The 15,290-nt window shown below is 52.6% G+C and overlaps 1 protein-coding gene across 2 annotated transcripts in view; it reads left to right on the top strand.

Moving 5' to 3' along the window:
• INCENP (inner centromere protein) overlaps positions 1–15,290 on the top strand; it is a 193,053-nt gene that overhangs the window by 93,036 nt on the left and 84,727 nt on the right. For both annotated transcript variants that reach the window (XM_075325190.1, XM_075325189.1), the window contains exons 7-10: positions 5,923–6,031; positions 10,821–10,854; positions 11,188–11,305; positions 11,487–11,633. In XM_075325190.1, the coding sequence (XP_075181305.1) occupies positions 5,923–6,031; positions 10,821–10,854; positions 11,188–11,305; positions 11,487–11,633 (408 nt within the window). The remainder of the gene's footprint in view (positions 1–5,922; positions 6,032–10,820; positions 10,855–11,187; positions 11,306–11,486; positions 11,634–15,290) is intronic.

Consider the following 15,290-nt stretch of genomic DNA (forward strand, 5'->3'; position numbering starts at 1 on the left):
CCTGTGCCCCTATAGCCCAATTCCTCAGCCCCTCTCTTCAGGCTCTGAGTTGAATGACACCGACACAGCAAGCTGACTCTGCTATTTTCACTGCCTGGAAAGCAGTGTTTTAAGGTGAGATCCCCCCTGACTGGTTTCCCAGACAAAGGGAGAAAAGACGCTGCAGGGAAGGCTCCCAGGACATTTACAGTATTTATTATGTGCAAGGATCCTGCACACAGTGTTAACTTTCGCTTGCTTGCTTGCTGGCTGGAGGAGGGGGAAGTTCTGCTGTTTGCAGAAAGTCTTGCAGATAATTTCCTGGTGGCAGGGGGGAGGGCCCAGGGCTCAGGGACTGGTGTTTGTTTGTTTTTTTTTTTTTTTTGCTCTTTTTATTTGCTCTAGCAGAAAAGTCGGCTGATAACCACCGGTGACAAGCTGTGTGCTGACTGTAGGAGAGGGGGGGAAACTCCAAAGCTCCCTTCTCGCCGTTTTTTACTACTCACAGCAGGGGGGGGCACACTAACTCATCTTCCCGCTCTTTTAGCGCTAAGCCCCGCCCCCCCCCCCCCAAGGAAAGCGTGCGAAGATCTTCATAGAGCTTAATCCCTCCTGAGGACAGGGTCATCGGCTGATTCTCGTGAGGTGCTTGCTTCAATTGTAGCTCTGCTGAGCAGTGCTAGCTTCGGCAGCACATATGCTCAATGGCAGAGCTACACAGAAGATTGATTAGCATATTAGCACTAAGGCCCACATAGTCTATTATTCAGCCTGCACTGCCTGCCACGCTGAGCTACCACGTAAACACACCACTTCTCTGTGAGTCCTGTGCCCCTATAGCCCCCCAAGACACCCCCTCCGCCACCGCCGGCAGTCCAGAGCCTAGGGCCCCCAGCCCCCCCGGAATGGGTACAGTTTCTGTCCCAATCCATGGAAAAACTGTCACAGAACCTGGTTCTGGCTATGCAATGTCGTCCTCTACACCCTTCTGGGTCCCTGGACGGAACGCAGCCTGAGGATACCCCTATGGAGGATCCTTCTGAAGTAATCCGGGCACATGCTTCACCGGTTGCAGGGATCAGGAAAAGAGCATACGGCCGAGTGTCTCCAGCGGGCTATTCCTCTGGAGCACACAGGGCAGGCTCTCCCACACGCTCCACGGCTTCTGAAGAGCTTGAGGAGGGAGAATGCTGTTTGTACCAGGAGGATTCCTTGGTTTCATCACCCCCAGATGATCAAACTGCAATAGACTCCCTTATAGCAGCAATCAACCAAACTCTGCATGTGGAGGATCCCCCATCCACTACCACTGACCATGCGGTCTTATTTAAGAGGGCAAGGAAACACCAAAAGGTTTTCGCTGATCACCCAGAGTTTCAGGATATCCTCACAAAGCAAACGGAGAAGCCTGACAGGCGCTTCGGTAACCGAAAACTCATGGAGTCCCGGTACCCTTTTGCCTCACCTGCCCCTAAGGGCTGGGCCGATCCGCCCTCGGTCGTCAGCCCCCCCCCCCCCCCCCCAGTCTCCTGCCTTACCACAAAGACGCTCCTGTCTTTACCCGATACCCGATGGTTCCTCCATCAAGGACCCAACAGACAGACAGGTGGAGCACCTCGCCCCGCTCTGCTTTTGAGGCTGCAGGTTCCTCCCTCTCGCCCTCCTTTGCCTCTGTGTGGGTTGCAAAGGCGATCTCTGTCTGGGCAGACTCCCTTAACACTTTTGCTTGAGGAATCCCAGTTCACTCATACCTTCACAGAGGTAACAGCTCAAATTGCTGCTGCAGCGGAGTACCTCATCCAGGCCTCCATGGACGCTGCTACCTGCGCAGCGTTTGCCGCCTCAAATACCATAGCCATCCGTAGAGCTCTCTGGCTCCGACAATGGCGAGCGGACTCTGCCTCCAAGAAGTCTCTCACGGGCCTTCCCTTTTTTCCAGACCGATTTGTTTGGCGAACATCTGGACAAGCTCATTTCTGACGCCACGGGAGGAAAGAGTGCCTCCCTCCCCCAGCTGAAGTCCAGGACGTCCTTCACCAGACGTTCACAGTCCTCATTCCGCTCCTTTCGGAACTCATTTGGTTGGTCGACATCCCGTGCTGTCCCTGCCACCAGCCGCGGACTACGCAGGGACAGACCTTCTCAGCTCTCCCCGAAACCCACTTAGTCATAGCAGCCTAGACCAAAACAGTCCAGGACTAGGGAGAATCGGCCACGACGTTTCCCCCCTCATGACTCCTTCGGCACCCCGGAAGACACTCATTGTAGGAGGTCGTCTGCGGCTCTTTCAACACATCTGGGCAGCCGCCTCAGACGACAAATGGGTGCGAGACCTTGTGTTTTCCGGTTACCACATGGGGGTCGGGTCCGAAATTCTGAGTCGGTTCTTTCTCTCAAACCCCCCAAAGACTCAAACGACGCGAAGCTTTTTTCTCGGCAATCCACTCGCTCCCAACAGCAGGAGCGATAATACCTGTCCCAGACGACAAGATGTTCGGGGGTTTTTATTCCAACCTCTTTGTGGTCCCCAAAAAGGATGGGTCAGTTCGACCCATCCTGGACCTCAAACACTAAACAAACATGTGCACGTACGGAGATTCAGAATGGAGTCCCTAAGGTCCATTATTGCATCCATGGTCGAAGGGGAATTCCTAGATCACCAAAAGTTCCTCCGCTTCGCAATTCAGGACTCCCACTTTCAATTCGTAGCTCTACCCTTCGGCCTTGCCACTGCACGAAGGGTCTTCACCAAAGTCATGGTGGCCGCCATGAGCGTCCTTCACGCTAGGGGAGTAGTCGTTCTCCCTTACTTGGACGACCTCCTAATCAAGACCCCCTTCTTCCGCGACTGCTTAACCAGCGTACAGATCACTGTGGACACCCTATCCCGCTTAGGGTGGCTAGTGAATCTGGACAAATCATCCCCGATCCCATCACGATCCATCACCTTCCTGGGCATGTCCCTGGACACCTGTCGGGGCTTGATCCTTTTCCCTCAGGACAAGGCGTTCGCTCTTCAATGAGCGGTACGCTGCCTTCTACGTCCTCCGTCTCGCTCCATTCGATTTAGCATGAAAGTGCTCGGCAGGATGGTGGCTGCTATGGAAGCAGTACCCTTTGCTCAACTGCACCTCCGCCCGCTGCAGCTAGCCCTTCTAGCGGCCTGGGACAAGAGCCCCTTCTCCCTGGACAGACATCTTCACCTGACGCCTTCAGTCAGGTACGCACTCCGCTGGTGGCTTCAGTCCTCATCCCTATCGAAGGGGAGATCTTTTCTCCCAGTGAACTGGCTGGTCCTGACCACGGACACCAGCCTCCTAGGCTGGGGAGCAGTGTACTGGCACCACACTGCTCAAGGACGTTGATGCCCCAGGAGTCTTTACTACCCATCAACATCCTGGAACTCCGCGCGATCTTCCTCGTGCTCAGAGCGTTCTGCCCTCTGCTAGTGGGTCGTCCGATTCGAGTCCAATCAGACAATGCGACAGCTGTAGCCTGTATCAATTGGCAGGGGGGCACCCGCAGCAAAGCTGCTTATCTCGAGGCCCACAAGATCCTCAGCTGGGCCGAATCGACGGGATCAGTGATATCAGCGGTTCACATAAAGGGGGTAGAGAACTGGGCGGCAGACTGAGTCGCCAAGGCCTGGCTGCCGGAGAATGGTCTCTCCACCCAGATGTGTTTCTACACATCTGCACTCGCTGGGGCACACCAGACGTGGACCTAATGGCCTCAAGGTTGAATGCAAAGGTACCCACGTTCATAGCCAGGTCACGCGACCCGCAGTCAATCGGCGCGGATGCTCTAGTCTACTCCTGGCACCACTTCCGCCTGCCTTACATATTTCCACCTCTACCCTTGCTGCCGCGGGTAATCAGGAAGATCAAGGCAGAGGGAGTCCCAGTGATACTGATAGCACCGGACTGGCCCAGGCGCGCATGGTACGACGAATTAGTACAAATGCTCAGACGCACCGTGGCGCCTTCCAGACATCCCAGACTTGCTGACCCAAGGGCCCATTTCCCATCAGACCTTCAGAGCCCTGAAGCTGACGGCATGGCCATTGAGACCTGGGTATTAACAAGAGCGGGATTCTCCCCCGCCGTTATTGCCACCATGATCAGCGCCCGAAAGCCTGCTTCATCCCGCATTTACCACCGTACGTGGAAAATCTTCCTTTCATGATGCAGGGAAACTAACGTCCAGCCTATGCCTCTGGCCTTCCGCAGAATTCTCGACTTTCTACAGTCTGGCTTGCAAGCTGGGTTGGCTCTCAGTTCCCCTAAAGGGCAGGTCTCAGCGCTCTCAATCTTCTACCAATGCCGCCTGGCTCAAAAACCGCAAGTCAAGACCTTCCTCCAGGGCGTTTCCCATCTAGTTCCCCCGTACAAACGGCCGCTGGAACCATGGGCCCTAAACTTCGTTCTGGACGGTCTCCAGAGGTCTCCCTTTGAACCCCTCAAGGAATCCTCCCTTGCTCTTCTGTCCTGGAAGGTAACATTCTTGGTGGCAATTACGTCCATCAGATGGGTTTCGGAGCTAGCGGCACTCTTGCCGCGAGCCTTTTCTGATCTTTCACCAGGACAAGGTGGTTCTGCGCCCCCTTCCGGATTTCCTTCCAAAGGTTCTTACCCCGTTTCATTTGAACGAGGACATTTGTTCTGCCTTCCTTTTTGTCCACACCCGGTTCATAGGGTGGAAAGGTCTCTGCATTCGTTAGACCTCATCAGAGCTCTGATATTACATATCCAGGACAGCCCCCTTTAGGAAAACTGACTTAGGCCCCTCAGGAATGACGAACAAAGAAGCGACAGGCAGCTTCAAAGGCGACGCTGGGTTCGCTCTGCGTTCCAGGAAGTCTACTGCTTGCAACTCAAGCCCATTCCTAGTGGGCTGCGGGCTCATTCCACGCGAGCAGTTGGCGCTTCGTGGGCCATTCGGCATCAGGCTTCAGTGGAAAAGGTGTGTAAGGCTGCGACCTGGTCTAGCCTACATACGTTTTCAAAGCATTACAGAGTCCATAAATCTGAGTAGGAAAATTCTGCAAACGGCAGTAGAGCACCTCTCTCAGTAGGCGCTCCAGGCTGTCTGGGACTGGTTCCTAGTCCTTGGGTTGTGTTATCTTTTATGTTTCCCACCCATGGGCTGCTTTAGGACGTCCAATGGTCCTGTGTCCTCCAATGAGACGTCAGAGAAAAACTGATTTGTGTACTCACCGTAAAATCGTTTTCTCTTAGCCATCATTGGGGGACACAGCACCCACCCTGTTGGGCCTTGGTTCTCTCAGTACCTTATTTGGTTATGACTCTTCTTTTCTCATGTTCCTCTAAGTTTTTTTTTTTTTTTGTTTTTCTCTCCTACTGCTTGTGTACTAAAACTGAGCTTGCCTGGCCCTGCCAGGGGGTGTATACTGCGGAGGAGGAGCTATGCTTTTGCATCTACTTGGTGTCCTCCTATGGATAGGCAGCATAACAAACAATGTGTCCCCCCAATGATGGCTAAGAGAAAACTATTTTACGGTGAATACACAAAAATCCGTTTTTTCTGATGTTTGTTTTCATTGGGTGCATACAATTTGGGTTTGCATCGTTTTTTTGCTGCTTCCAAAACACTGCGTTGTACCCTAGAAGCGCAGTGGATGGAACCTATAGACATCGCCTGCCCACTGTGCTTCTTTTTTCTGCAGCATGGCTTCCCGAGATGCAGCATGTCCATTTATTCTGCAGAGATGCGAGTGTTCTCCGCAGGGGGAACAGAGGCCACAGTGGCCTGAACCTTGTGTGGGCAGCTGTGGTCTCCTGCGGAGAAGAGCAGTAACTTGTTTTATGAGAATACAGCATGTTTGGATCGTGTGCACCCACCCTTATATGCAATAAACCTGAGCATTGTTTGAAATATTTTCTAATTTACTGCATATATTAGTCTCTCTTTGTTGCTTTCCAGGCTCCTGAAAACCCAAGACATTCTGTGCAAACACGGGCTTTTAACAAGATTACCGTTAATTCTGAGCTGGAACGGAGGGTGACTAGACAGTCATTGACCTTGAATACTGGTTAGTTATTATATATACCTCCAGCTACATAAATAACTACAATGGACTTTAAAGAGAACCAACCATCAGGATTTTGCTTTATGAAGTAAAGGCAGTGCCATTCTGGCACTAGGATGCTGAATCCAGGCATATATTTTGGTGAGAGAGTTTGGATTCTTGGTTGCTGAAATATTGGTAGCAGAAATGCCCTGCACTTTGACAGGTGCAACAGGGTCAGATCCTCGGTGTATATTCCTCCTCCTGGGTCTTATATTACATGCCAATGGCAGCGTGGCATGACATGTAACTAAAAGTGCATGCGGTACAAGATGCAGGAGGCGCCATATACACTGGGGACCCAACCCACAAAGGCACGGCCCCGATGCACCTGCAAACACCGTGCAGGGCATTTCTGCAACTTTGATTAAAGATATTTCAGCAACCAAGCATCAGATCTGAGTGCCAGTATGGACCTGCCTTTACTTCATATAGCAAAATCCTGGTGCTTGGTTCTTTTAATGGTTCTTGTTAATGATTTGCTTAGCAGATTCAGTCCATGCTGCCTATAGCTAAGCGCTCTCAGTACTGTAATGGTATAAAATGTTTGATACATGCAATAAATGCCTAAATGATCAAATTCAACAAAAAATTCAGTATGTGCTACTGCAGAAAAGGTGTGGACACTTGGCTGATTCCTCTGGCCTGAACAGATATTCCCATCATGACTGGCCGAGAATCAATGTGAATAACCCTCTAATGCAAAACAGCAGCTTAGCTAGGAATTGTTAGGGCTTTTTTTTCTTTCGTCACGACAGCACCCACGAGAGAGGGATCTGCCCCCTTCAGGACAGGAAACCTACAGATAAAAAGGGGCGGTCCCCCCTCCCCCATCAGTTGGTTTCCTGTCCTGCATGGATCGGAACCTACAGTACCTGGGTCCAGTTGAGTCTGTGCAGTCTCCGGGGGAACCGGAAGCACGGTCGGTGGAGCTCCCCTCGTGGACTCCGTCCTCCAGTGCACCTCGTCCTCTTTCTCTTGGTCCGGCTTTGCCTCCAGGGAAAAGACGCCTGCAAAAGAGCGCTGGTAAGTATGCTGCGCGCAGACCGAAGGCTCTCCCTGTGCCATGTGCCTGCTTCTTCCGGGTTGCACAACACGTGTGCACGGTGGGGGGGGGAGGGGTGTCCGGGACCTGCCGCTTCGGTGCGCGCTCTCTGCTGCAGTGACCCGGAAGTGCACAGGAGCACTTCCGGGGGAACGGACCGGGGAGGTACCTGGAGAAGCCCGCGGACCCCTCCATCCTGAGCCGGACGCTGCAAGTGACGGTGAGTTGCTGTACGCGGTCGGGCCGGAGACTCTCCCTGTGTCGCGTGCCTGCGACTTCCGGCTGCACGGCGTGTGCACACGGGAGGGGGTGTGTCTGGAGCCTGCCGCGTCCGCGCTCTGTCTCCACGGCAGTAGCCCGGAAGTGCTACTGCTCCTGCGGCTCGGAGGATCGAAGAGGAGTCTCTGCTATCCCTTCCCCCTGCCCACCAGTCCGGTGTCGATACCTCTCTGGGTAGAGGTCCCTCAGCCATCAGCGCACTTCCTAACATACTGTGGTATTACTGGCCGTGACTCCACTGCTCCCAGTGAAAGGCGACACTGTGGAGTCTGCACTGGGGAGTGCACAGGGTTTTTTTTCGGGGCCTCTGAACTCATTCATGCTTCATGCTCTTATGCAATGCCTGGGCCTCATGCATTACCATTTGCTTCAGGCCCAGAAGCCATGCCTTGGAACTTTTGAGCTGAGTTTATGCCGCTTGGCTGTTGTTGCTGTCTCATGTTCTATTTGGGCCGGCAGTCTCTCGTATTTGAGCTTCCGAATTTCTCTGTTGCTCCTCCTTTCTGTGGTTGCATGGCCCTCGTATGTTCCCACTGTTATATCACCGGTCTACTCCTTCTCTTCTGGGGCACATATTGTGGTTCTTGCACGCTCTATGGGATGTGGGACCTTCACCTCAGCTGGATCTCAGGGTGGATTAATTGGTTCAGGTGGGACTAATCTGACTCTTGACAGCCTTTCTCTGGGTAGGTTTCGCCTGGGACCACGGTTTGTTTTCTTGTGGGCATGTCTGCTGTGCTTTCCTGTTCAAGGCTCTGCCTGCACCTCTGGCTTTGCACGTTGGGTGTCTAAGGGCTCACTGCTTAGGCCTTTGGATTCATGGAGCACCCTGGCTCTCTGCCTCACTGGTGTACCCTCCTGGACTGTGCTCTGGGGCCTCTGTGGCCTCTGGGGCTTCTAGGCCTCCTGGCCTCTGTGGCCTCCTGGCCTTTGTGGCCTCCTGGCCTTTGTGCCTCCTGGACTTTTGTGCCTCCTGGCCTCCTGGCCTTTTGTGCCTCCTGGCCTCCTGGCCTTTGTGCCTCCTGGCCTCCTGGCCTTTGTGCCTCCTGGCCTCCTGGCCTTTGTGCCTCCTGGCCTCGGGCCTTTGTGCCTCCTGGCCTCGGGCCTTTGTGCCTCCTGGCCTCGGGCCTTTGTGCCTCTGTGCCTCCGGGCCTCTGTGCCTCCTGGCCTTTTGGCCGCATGGGCCTCTGGGCCTGTGTTTCTGGTCTTGCGCCTCTGCCCTGGCGCCTTGCGCCTCTTGTCTTGTGCTTCTGACCTCGTGCCTCTGGCCTGACGTCTCTGCCCTCTGCGTCTCTAAGCCTTGCGCTTTTGTGCCTTGCTCCTTTTTTGCGCCTCTCACGCCTTGCACCTCCATGGCCTTGCGCCCTGGGGCCTGGCGCCTCGGGCTTCATGCTTCGCCTCTTGAGTCTCTAGTCTTGCATCCAAACATGAGGGGGGGGAGAGAAACTCCTGAACGGGAGATGTGCCGCCCTTTTCTTTCGGACTGGTTTCCTGTCCTCGCTGGGCGGATCCCTCTCTCGGGGCAGCGGGAGGAACAGGCTCAGATATTCCTTTATTGCTCCCTTCTGGCCCAGGTGTCCCTGGTTCTCCCTCCTGAGTTACGTGTCAGTCACGGACCCCTGGGTTCTTCCGTCCCGGCCAGACCTCCTGTCACAGGGTCCTTTCCTTCATGCCCACGTCAAGGGACTCCACTTGGCGGCGTGCATTTTGAAAGGGTGTTGCTAACAACCCGCGGGTTTTCCAGGCATCTTGTCAATACCCTGCTGCAAAGTAGAACGCCAGTTAACACCCGACAGTATGGTCGGATGTGGATACTCTTCCTTGCCTCCCTTCCTGACTCCTCGCCTGCTGTGGTCCCGATCTCCTCTATTCTGGCGTTCTCCAGTCGGGAAGGGTTATGGGTCTCTCGGTCGGTACCCTCAAGGTGCATGTTTCTGCCCTGGGCGCCCTGTTCAATTCCCATTTTCCGGTTAATGGTGGGTTATGCACTTCATTACGGCTTGTGGCCGCAGCCGGCCGGTCCGTGTGCCGGCACACCTCCCTGGGATCTTGCTCTGGGTTTGGACGTCCTGACCCTTGCACCCTTCGAGCCCCTCTCCTCCTCGTCCGGTACGTTGCTGTCCCTGAAACCCTGCCTCTTAGTCGCCCTTGCTTCTGCCAGGCGTGTTCGCGACCGTCAGGCCCTGTCCGTAGATCCTCCTTTCCTTGGGATATTCTGGATCGGATTGTTCTTAAGCCGGACCCGGCTTCATGCCCAAGTTGGCGTCCCAGTTTCACTGCAGTCGAGTGCTCCTTCTCTTCTCCCTTCCTTTTTTCTGCCCTTCTCCCTTCCTTCGTTTTCGCAACCTAGACGTGGGGGACACTGTTCTCACCTATGTCGCTAGGACGGCCCCTTGGCGGCAGGATAGGACTTTGTTTATGGTCTTTCAGGGTTCCAGACGAGGTCCTCTAGTAGCACAACGTGCCTTGGCCCGATGGCTGAGGGGTGCTGTTTCCATCGCATATGTGGTGAAGCATGAACCTCTGACCTCCTCGGTGAAGGATCGTTCTCCTAGGGCGGTGGCCTCCTCTTGGGTGGCCATGGCAGACGTCTTAATCGACGGTATTTGTAAGGCTGCGACCTGGTCCTCTCCTTCCACCTTTTCCAAGCACTACCGGCTGAACCTTTGTTCTTCCGCTGACCTTACGTTTGGGAGCTTGGTCCTTCACACGGTTATCCCACCCTAAGTGTGTATTCTCTCTAAGTCTCTCGTGGGTGCTGTCGTGACGAAAGGAAAAGACTAAATTACTTACCGGTAATGGGATTTTCCAGAGTCCACGAAAGCACCCTTTACACCCCTGCCCTTCCTTTATTTGTTTTTCACCCTTCGGTGTCCTAGGGATTTGTCTTTTTTTTTTTTTTTACTAATTCATTGGCGGTTCCTCTCCCGTTCTCTGCAACCAACTGATAGGGGAGGGGGACCGCCCCTTTTTATCTGTAGGTTTCCTGTCCTGAAGGGGGCGGATCCCTCTCGTGGGTGCTGTTGTGGACTCTGGAAAATCCCATTACCGGTAAGTAATTTAGTCTTTCACACATCCGGCATGTTGACGGATCCAGCACAGTGTAATACAGTAAAAGGGCATCACGGCAACCTCGGGTCACATGACGGCATGTGACTGGAGCTTGCCACAATGCCATTGTACAGTATTACCACTGTACTGGAGTGTGCCGGATCCCTCAATCAGGTGAAATGCTGGATATGTGACACAGCCCTTATAAAACTGTAATTAAACCTAAGAAGTAAATTATCAGAACACTTCTTTTTTTTTTTTTTTTTTTTTCTTTTTTAATCACATAAACCGCTTACTGATTGTTTTAGAAGTCGTTATCCCAGCACAGAGGATCTTTATGATAAACACTAATAACATATCCTATTCTGATTTCTACAGAGACTGATCCTGACGTGGATGATCAAACTATAAGGTAAATATACGCATTGTAATCTAGTGGATTGAGGCAATAACTTCCAATGTTAACCGCTTAAGTGGGGCAATGGGAGCTAAACTATGATCTACAGCCTTTTTTGACATGGCTATATAATACATTGCACTTTTTAGTGTGAGTTGTCCCATTTTGCTAAGCTCCACTTGCCTTCTTAGAAAATAAAAATCAAATGGTGTGAAATTACAACTTGTGATGCAAATATCTAATCTATTTTGTAAGATCCCTCTGGAAGTTTGCAAATTGACAAAAAAGAGAAACTGACAAAACAGTGTAATTTAATTTTGCTAAAATAATGGTATATTCTTGTTGCAGACGAAAAAGCTATAAACGTGCAGTGGATGAGCTGTCTGATGATGACCAATCTAGTGATGAGCCATTAAATTCACCTCCAAGGAAGAAAACTCCTTCTCCCCCATGTCCTCCCAGCAAGGCAAGTATGCTGCACGTTAAAAGTTGTGGGGTTGAAATGTAGACATTGCTCTCAAAACAGTTGGTATGAGGCTAAATTTATCCCTCAAAGAATGATTGCAATTTAGTGGACGTTTGTAATCTTTTGAGGCTCATTTGAGTAACAAAAAACCCCACCTTTAACTCAATTTGTTTTATTTTAGGTTGTAAAACCGCCGCCTCATATGAGGACTTTTCTGCATACCGTAGAAAAAAATAAACTGCTAATGATGACTCCAGGATCTATTGGTAAAAGTTTCATTGCAAAAACCTTTATAAAGCGCAACACTCCGCTCAAAGTAGACTCAAAGGTATGTGGAATTTCACATTGAGCTGAGAAAAGACATGCACACGGCACCATCCATAACATGCTGTAGCTACACGTATGATACAAAAAGAGGGGACAGCGCAAGGGTCGGGGTCTGGAACCCATTGTCTGGGAGTCTTTGTGCCACATGTTGAAATTGAGTTATTCTATAGGAGCATTGTGCGGTCTGTACTGAAATACGTGAAAATAAGAGCATAGGATGCACAATTGCACTTCAGTGTTCAAACTGGCAGCAATCCCACTACCCATGAATTGACAAGCTCTTTTGTATTGAAGCATCTAATGAGCCTGTGCAAAGCTCATTGTGAAGAAAGGGGCAGTAGGGTCATTTGTACATAACCGAGGGATCCGCCTCACAACAGGTCCTCAGCCATGTACACGGGTGTTACCAGTCATTATAAACTTCCGTCTAATAAACTGTTCTAAACGCCTCCTGAAAGATGGCCACTGTGTGTGTGTGTGTGTGTGTGTGTGTGTGTGTGTGTGTGTGTGTGTGTGTATTTATTTACTTTATATTTTTTTTTTTTTCGTGTCGGAGGCCTAGAGAATCCTACTTTCTCTTTAGTTTCATTGGGGGACACAGGACCATGGGTGTATGCTACTGTGACTAGGAGGCTGACACTAAGTACACAAAAAAGGTTAGCTCCTCCCTAGCAGTGTACACCCTGAGCCGGAGGCGGACTTAAATCAGTTTTTTGCTTAGTGTCGTAGGAGGCTGATGTGGGCAGTCTCGGCCCACCTCAGCCATTTGATTTTTGTGTTGTGTTCTTGTTTTTTTTTTTTTTTTTTTTTTTTTTATTTTTTGGCGCCGCTCATCGCTCTCATACCTGCCTTCTTGTTTCTTCAGGTATCTTCTTCATCACTCATCCTCTGCAGCCCTGTGGGTACCACTCCCAATGGTCGCAGAGGCTTGAGACGTCAGGCCCCCTCCCCTGTCCATTCCCGTGGTACCACTCCCGGGTTTGCGCGTGGGGAAGAACCTTCATGGGCACCCCTGATCCACCCTGCGGTATTACCCCAAAGGGTGCACAGGGACATGCAGCAGGGACTGGACCTCCGCAGCGCGTCTGGAATCTGTTGGGGCCCGCATCGCTGCCTTCTCCTTAAGGGGGGCTCCGTTCCCCCTTCCTGACGTCCACTTCCCTGCCTCTCCACGCTGCCTCCCTGGAGCCCGCAGTTTTCCATGAGGTGGGCAAGGCACACAGGCAGGGGCAGAGAGCCCTGCCTGCACCGCATTAATCGCTGGGCCCAGCGCCGCCGAGATCAGGTAGGACCGACCTTCTCCTACCTTCTTCCCTCGGCTGCTGCAAAATTTAGGCCCTGGTCTCAGCCTAGTCGCCCCTGCGTCCTAGCCACGCCCCCCCCCAGCTGCAGTGCTATTGGCCGCCGAACGTCAGGCCCAGTCTCCTCCCACCGCTCAGCCTCCTGGCTTACTGTGTGGGCAGTGGATGACCCGTTTTTTCGCGCTCTATTGCGGCTCCTCCTCCAGCGTTCCCTCGCCATCTTAGCCTGCTCCTGGTCTCCTGAGGCTGCAGTGCGCCGGCGTTTTCCACAGTGTGGGCGGTGGATGCCCTGTTTCCCACCCTCACACGGCCCCTCCCCCAGCCAACTCCAGCGTCCCATCGCCATTCTGCTCACACAGGCAGATTGCTTACAACCACATAACTGACAGATTACAGCTAGAGTGTAAAAATCTCTAATCACACAGGATCGATTTCATGTGGATGGACTGCTGATGTATGACAACTCACGATATAATACATGTAGAATTCACAAATTAGGTGAAAAATCTCAGTTTTATGTTGTTTTTAACCCCAGAAGTTTTTTTTCTACAATTTAGTGTAAAAAAAAAAAAAAAAAAAAAAAAAAATTTCATGACTCACTTTCAGCATGTCTATGGCACCGTTCTGCGGTGCGTCAGCCAAGATGCCGCCTCCTATTGGAGTCTGCAGGTCTCTGGGTATCATTAGGATTTAATTGCCCTAATGTTGGTTTCTTGATTCTCTCATATTTTTAAATAGACAGAATCTGACAGGAACTGTATTACCAGGAACGCCCTCAGGGGAAGGCTACTGCTCCTAGCAAACAAGTAGATATGCTTAGTACCAGACAACCCCTTTTAGATCATTTATCTGTGGGGCCTCAACCCTGTCTTTTCCTAACAATGACGCAGCAGCGCCCTGATTTCCCTGGCTCCGGCGTGACCGGGATCCCTCTCTCCCGACTGGTAGGCAGCACACAGGATCTGGGTACGATTTGCTCCTACGGAGATGACCCTCATGTATGAGCGACAGTTTAGTCGTTCTCCTGTCTCCGGCCTAGCAGTCCCAGCGAGAGTACCTTTGCATAATCCTGCTCCGCCCAACCCAAACAGTTTCCCGTGCCTTGGTGTAGTTCCCCTAGGTCAGGATGTCCAGCTATGCTCTGGCTGCTCTGCAGACCCGTAGCATCCACAGGACTCCTCTCCCGACGCCTCAGATGCCGCCACGCAGTCTCCGATCCTGCAGGGCCCTGCGTTCCGCCCCCTCCAGGCTAGTTGGCGCCCCTGTCGCAGTCCGTCGGTTCCCTCTGAGGTCTCTCGGACAATCGTGCAAGCTGTGCGTCGCCTGCCGTCGTGCGTTCAGCGGTCCACAGGCCTAGCGCAGTCTCCTCAGTAGGAAGTGAGATCCGACCCACAGTCCTCTGCTACTCGGAAGCGGACCCACCAGGTCTCGTCTTCAGCGCCTTCCAAGGCTTCACTCTCATCCCCAGGTCCAGACTACCACTCCTTCCTGGAGTCCTCCGACCTCCCGGGTGATTATTCAGATGCAGCACCTCTGCTGGATTCCGTACAAGCGGCTGATGTTCGGCGCATGGTGGATAGCCTGGTAGAAGCTGTGAATCAGTCTGAGGATACAGGTAGATCCTGTCTCTTTTTTCAGAGCACCCATGTCCCCTTTCAGCGGACGAGGCGACCACAGGCAACAGCCAGTCACGGTATGTACCGGCGGTAAGTCCATTATTTTACATTATTCCTTCTCTGAAGGGCTCCGAGAAGAATGGGCAGACTCCCCTGTGGTCAGCCCGCCAGCTCCCGCCTAACTTCTCACTCCTAACAGTGCGTCTCTCAGGGACTCCACAGACCGTACCATTCACAGGTGGGCCCGCTCTGCCTTTGAGCAATCAGGAACTTCCCCTTCCCCGGCCCTTGCCTTGGTTGGGTTGCGAAGCCGCTATGTCCTGGACGGACATGCTGCGCAGGGACTCTGTGCCTTCTCTGCCGTTCCGGAACTGGCTAACATCCCTTCGCAGATCACACTCGCGGGTGAGTACCTTCGCTACGCAGCCCTGGCGCCTGCCAATGGAGCGGCCCATGTCCCTGCAACACTGTAGCTATCCGCCGAGCCCTCAGGCTCATTACCGGGTACGCGGATCTGGCTCTGAGGGTAGCTGGCTTCCCTTCCGTCTTAGGGGAGCGCCTTTTAGGACCTAGGCTAGTCCAACTGATCTCCTAGGCTACGGGAGAAAAGTGTACTCTTCCCTATTTTCGGCCCACGCCGTCCGGAACTCCTCATCCTCAAAAAAACATCCTCCCCTCGGAGGGACAAGGGGGCCCCGTCTTTTATGCCCAATCCCTCCTGGCGTTCGCGTCCCCACTAGT

This window comes from Anomaloglossus baeobatrachus, chromosome 10 (assembly GCF_048569485.1).
Source record: "Anomaloglossus baeobatrachus isolate aAnoBae1 chromosome 10, aAnoBae1.hap1, whole genome shotgun sequence".
NCBI classification, from domain to species: Eukaryota; Metazoa; Chordata; class Amphibia; order Anura; family Aromobatidae; genus Anomaloglossus; species Anomaloglossus baeobatrachus.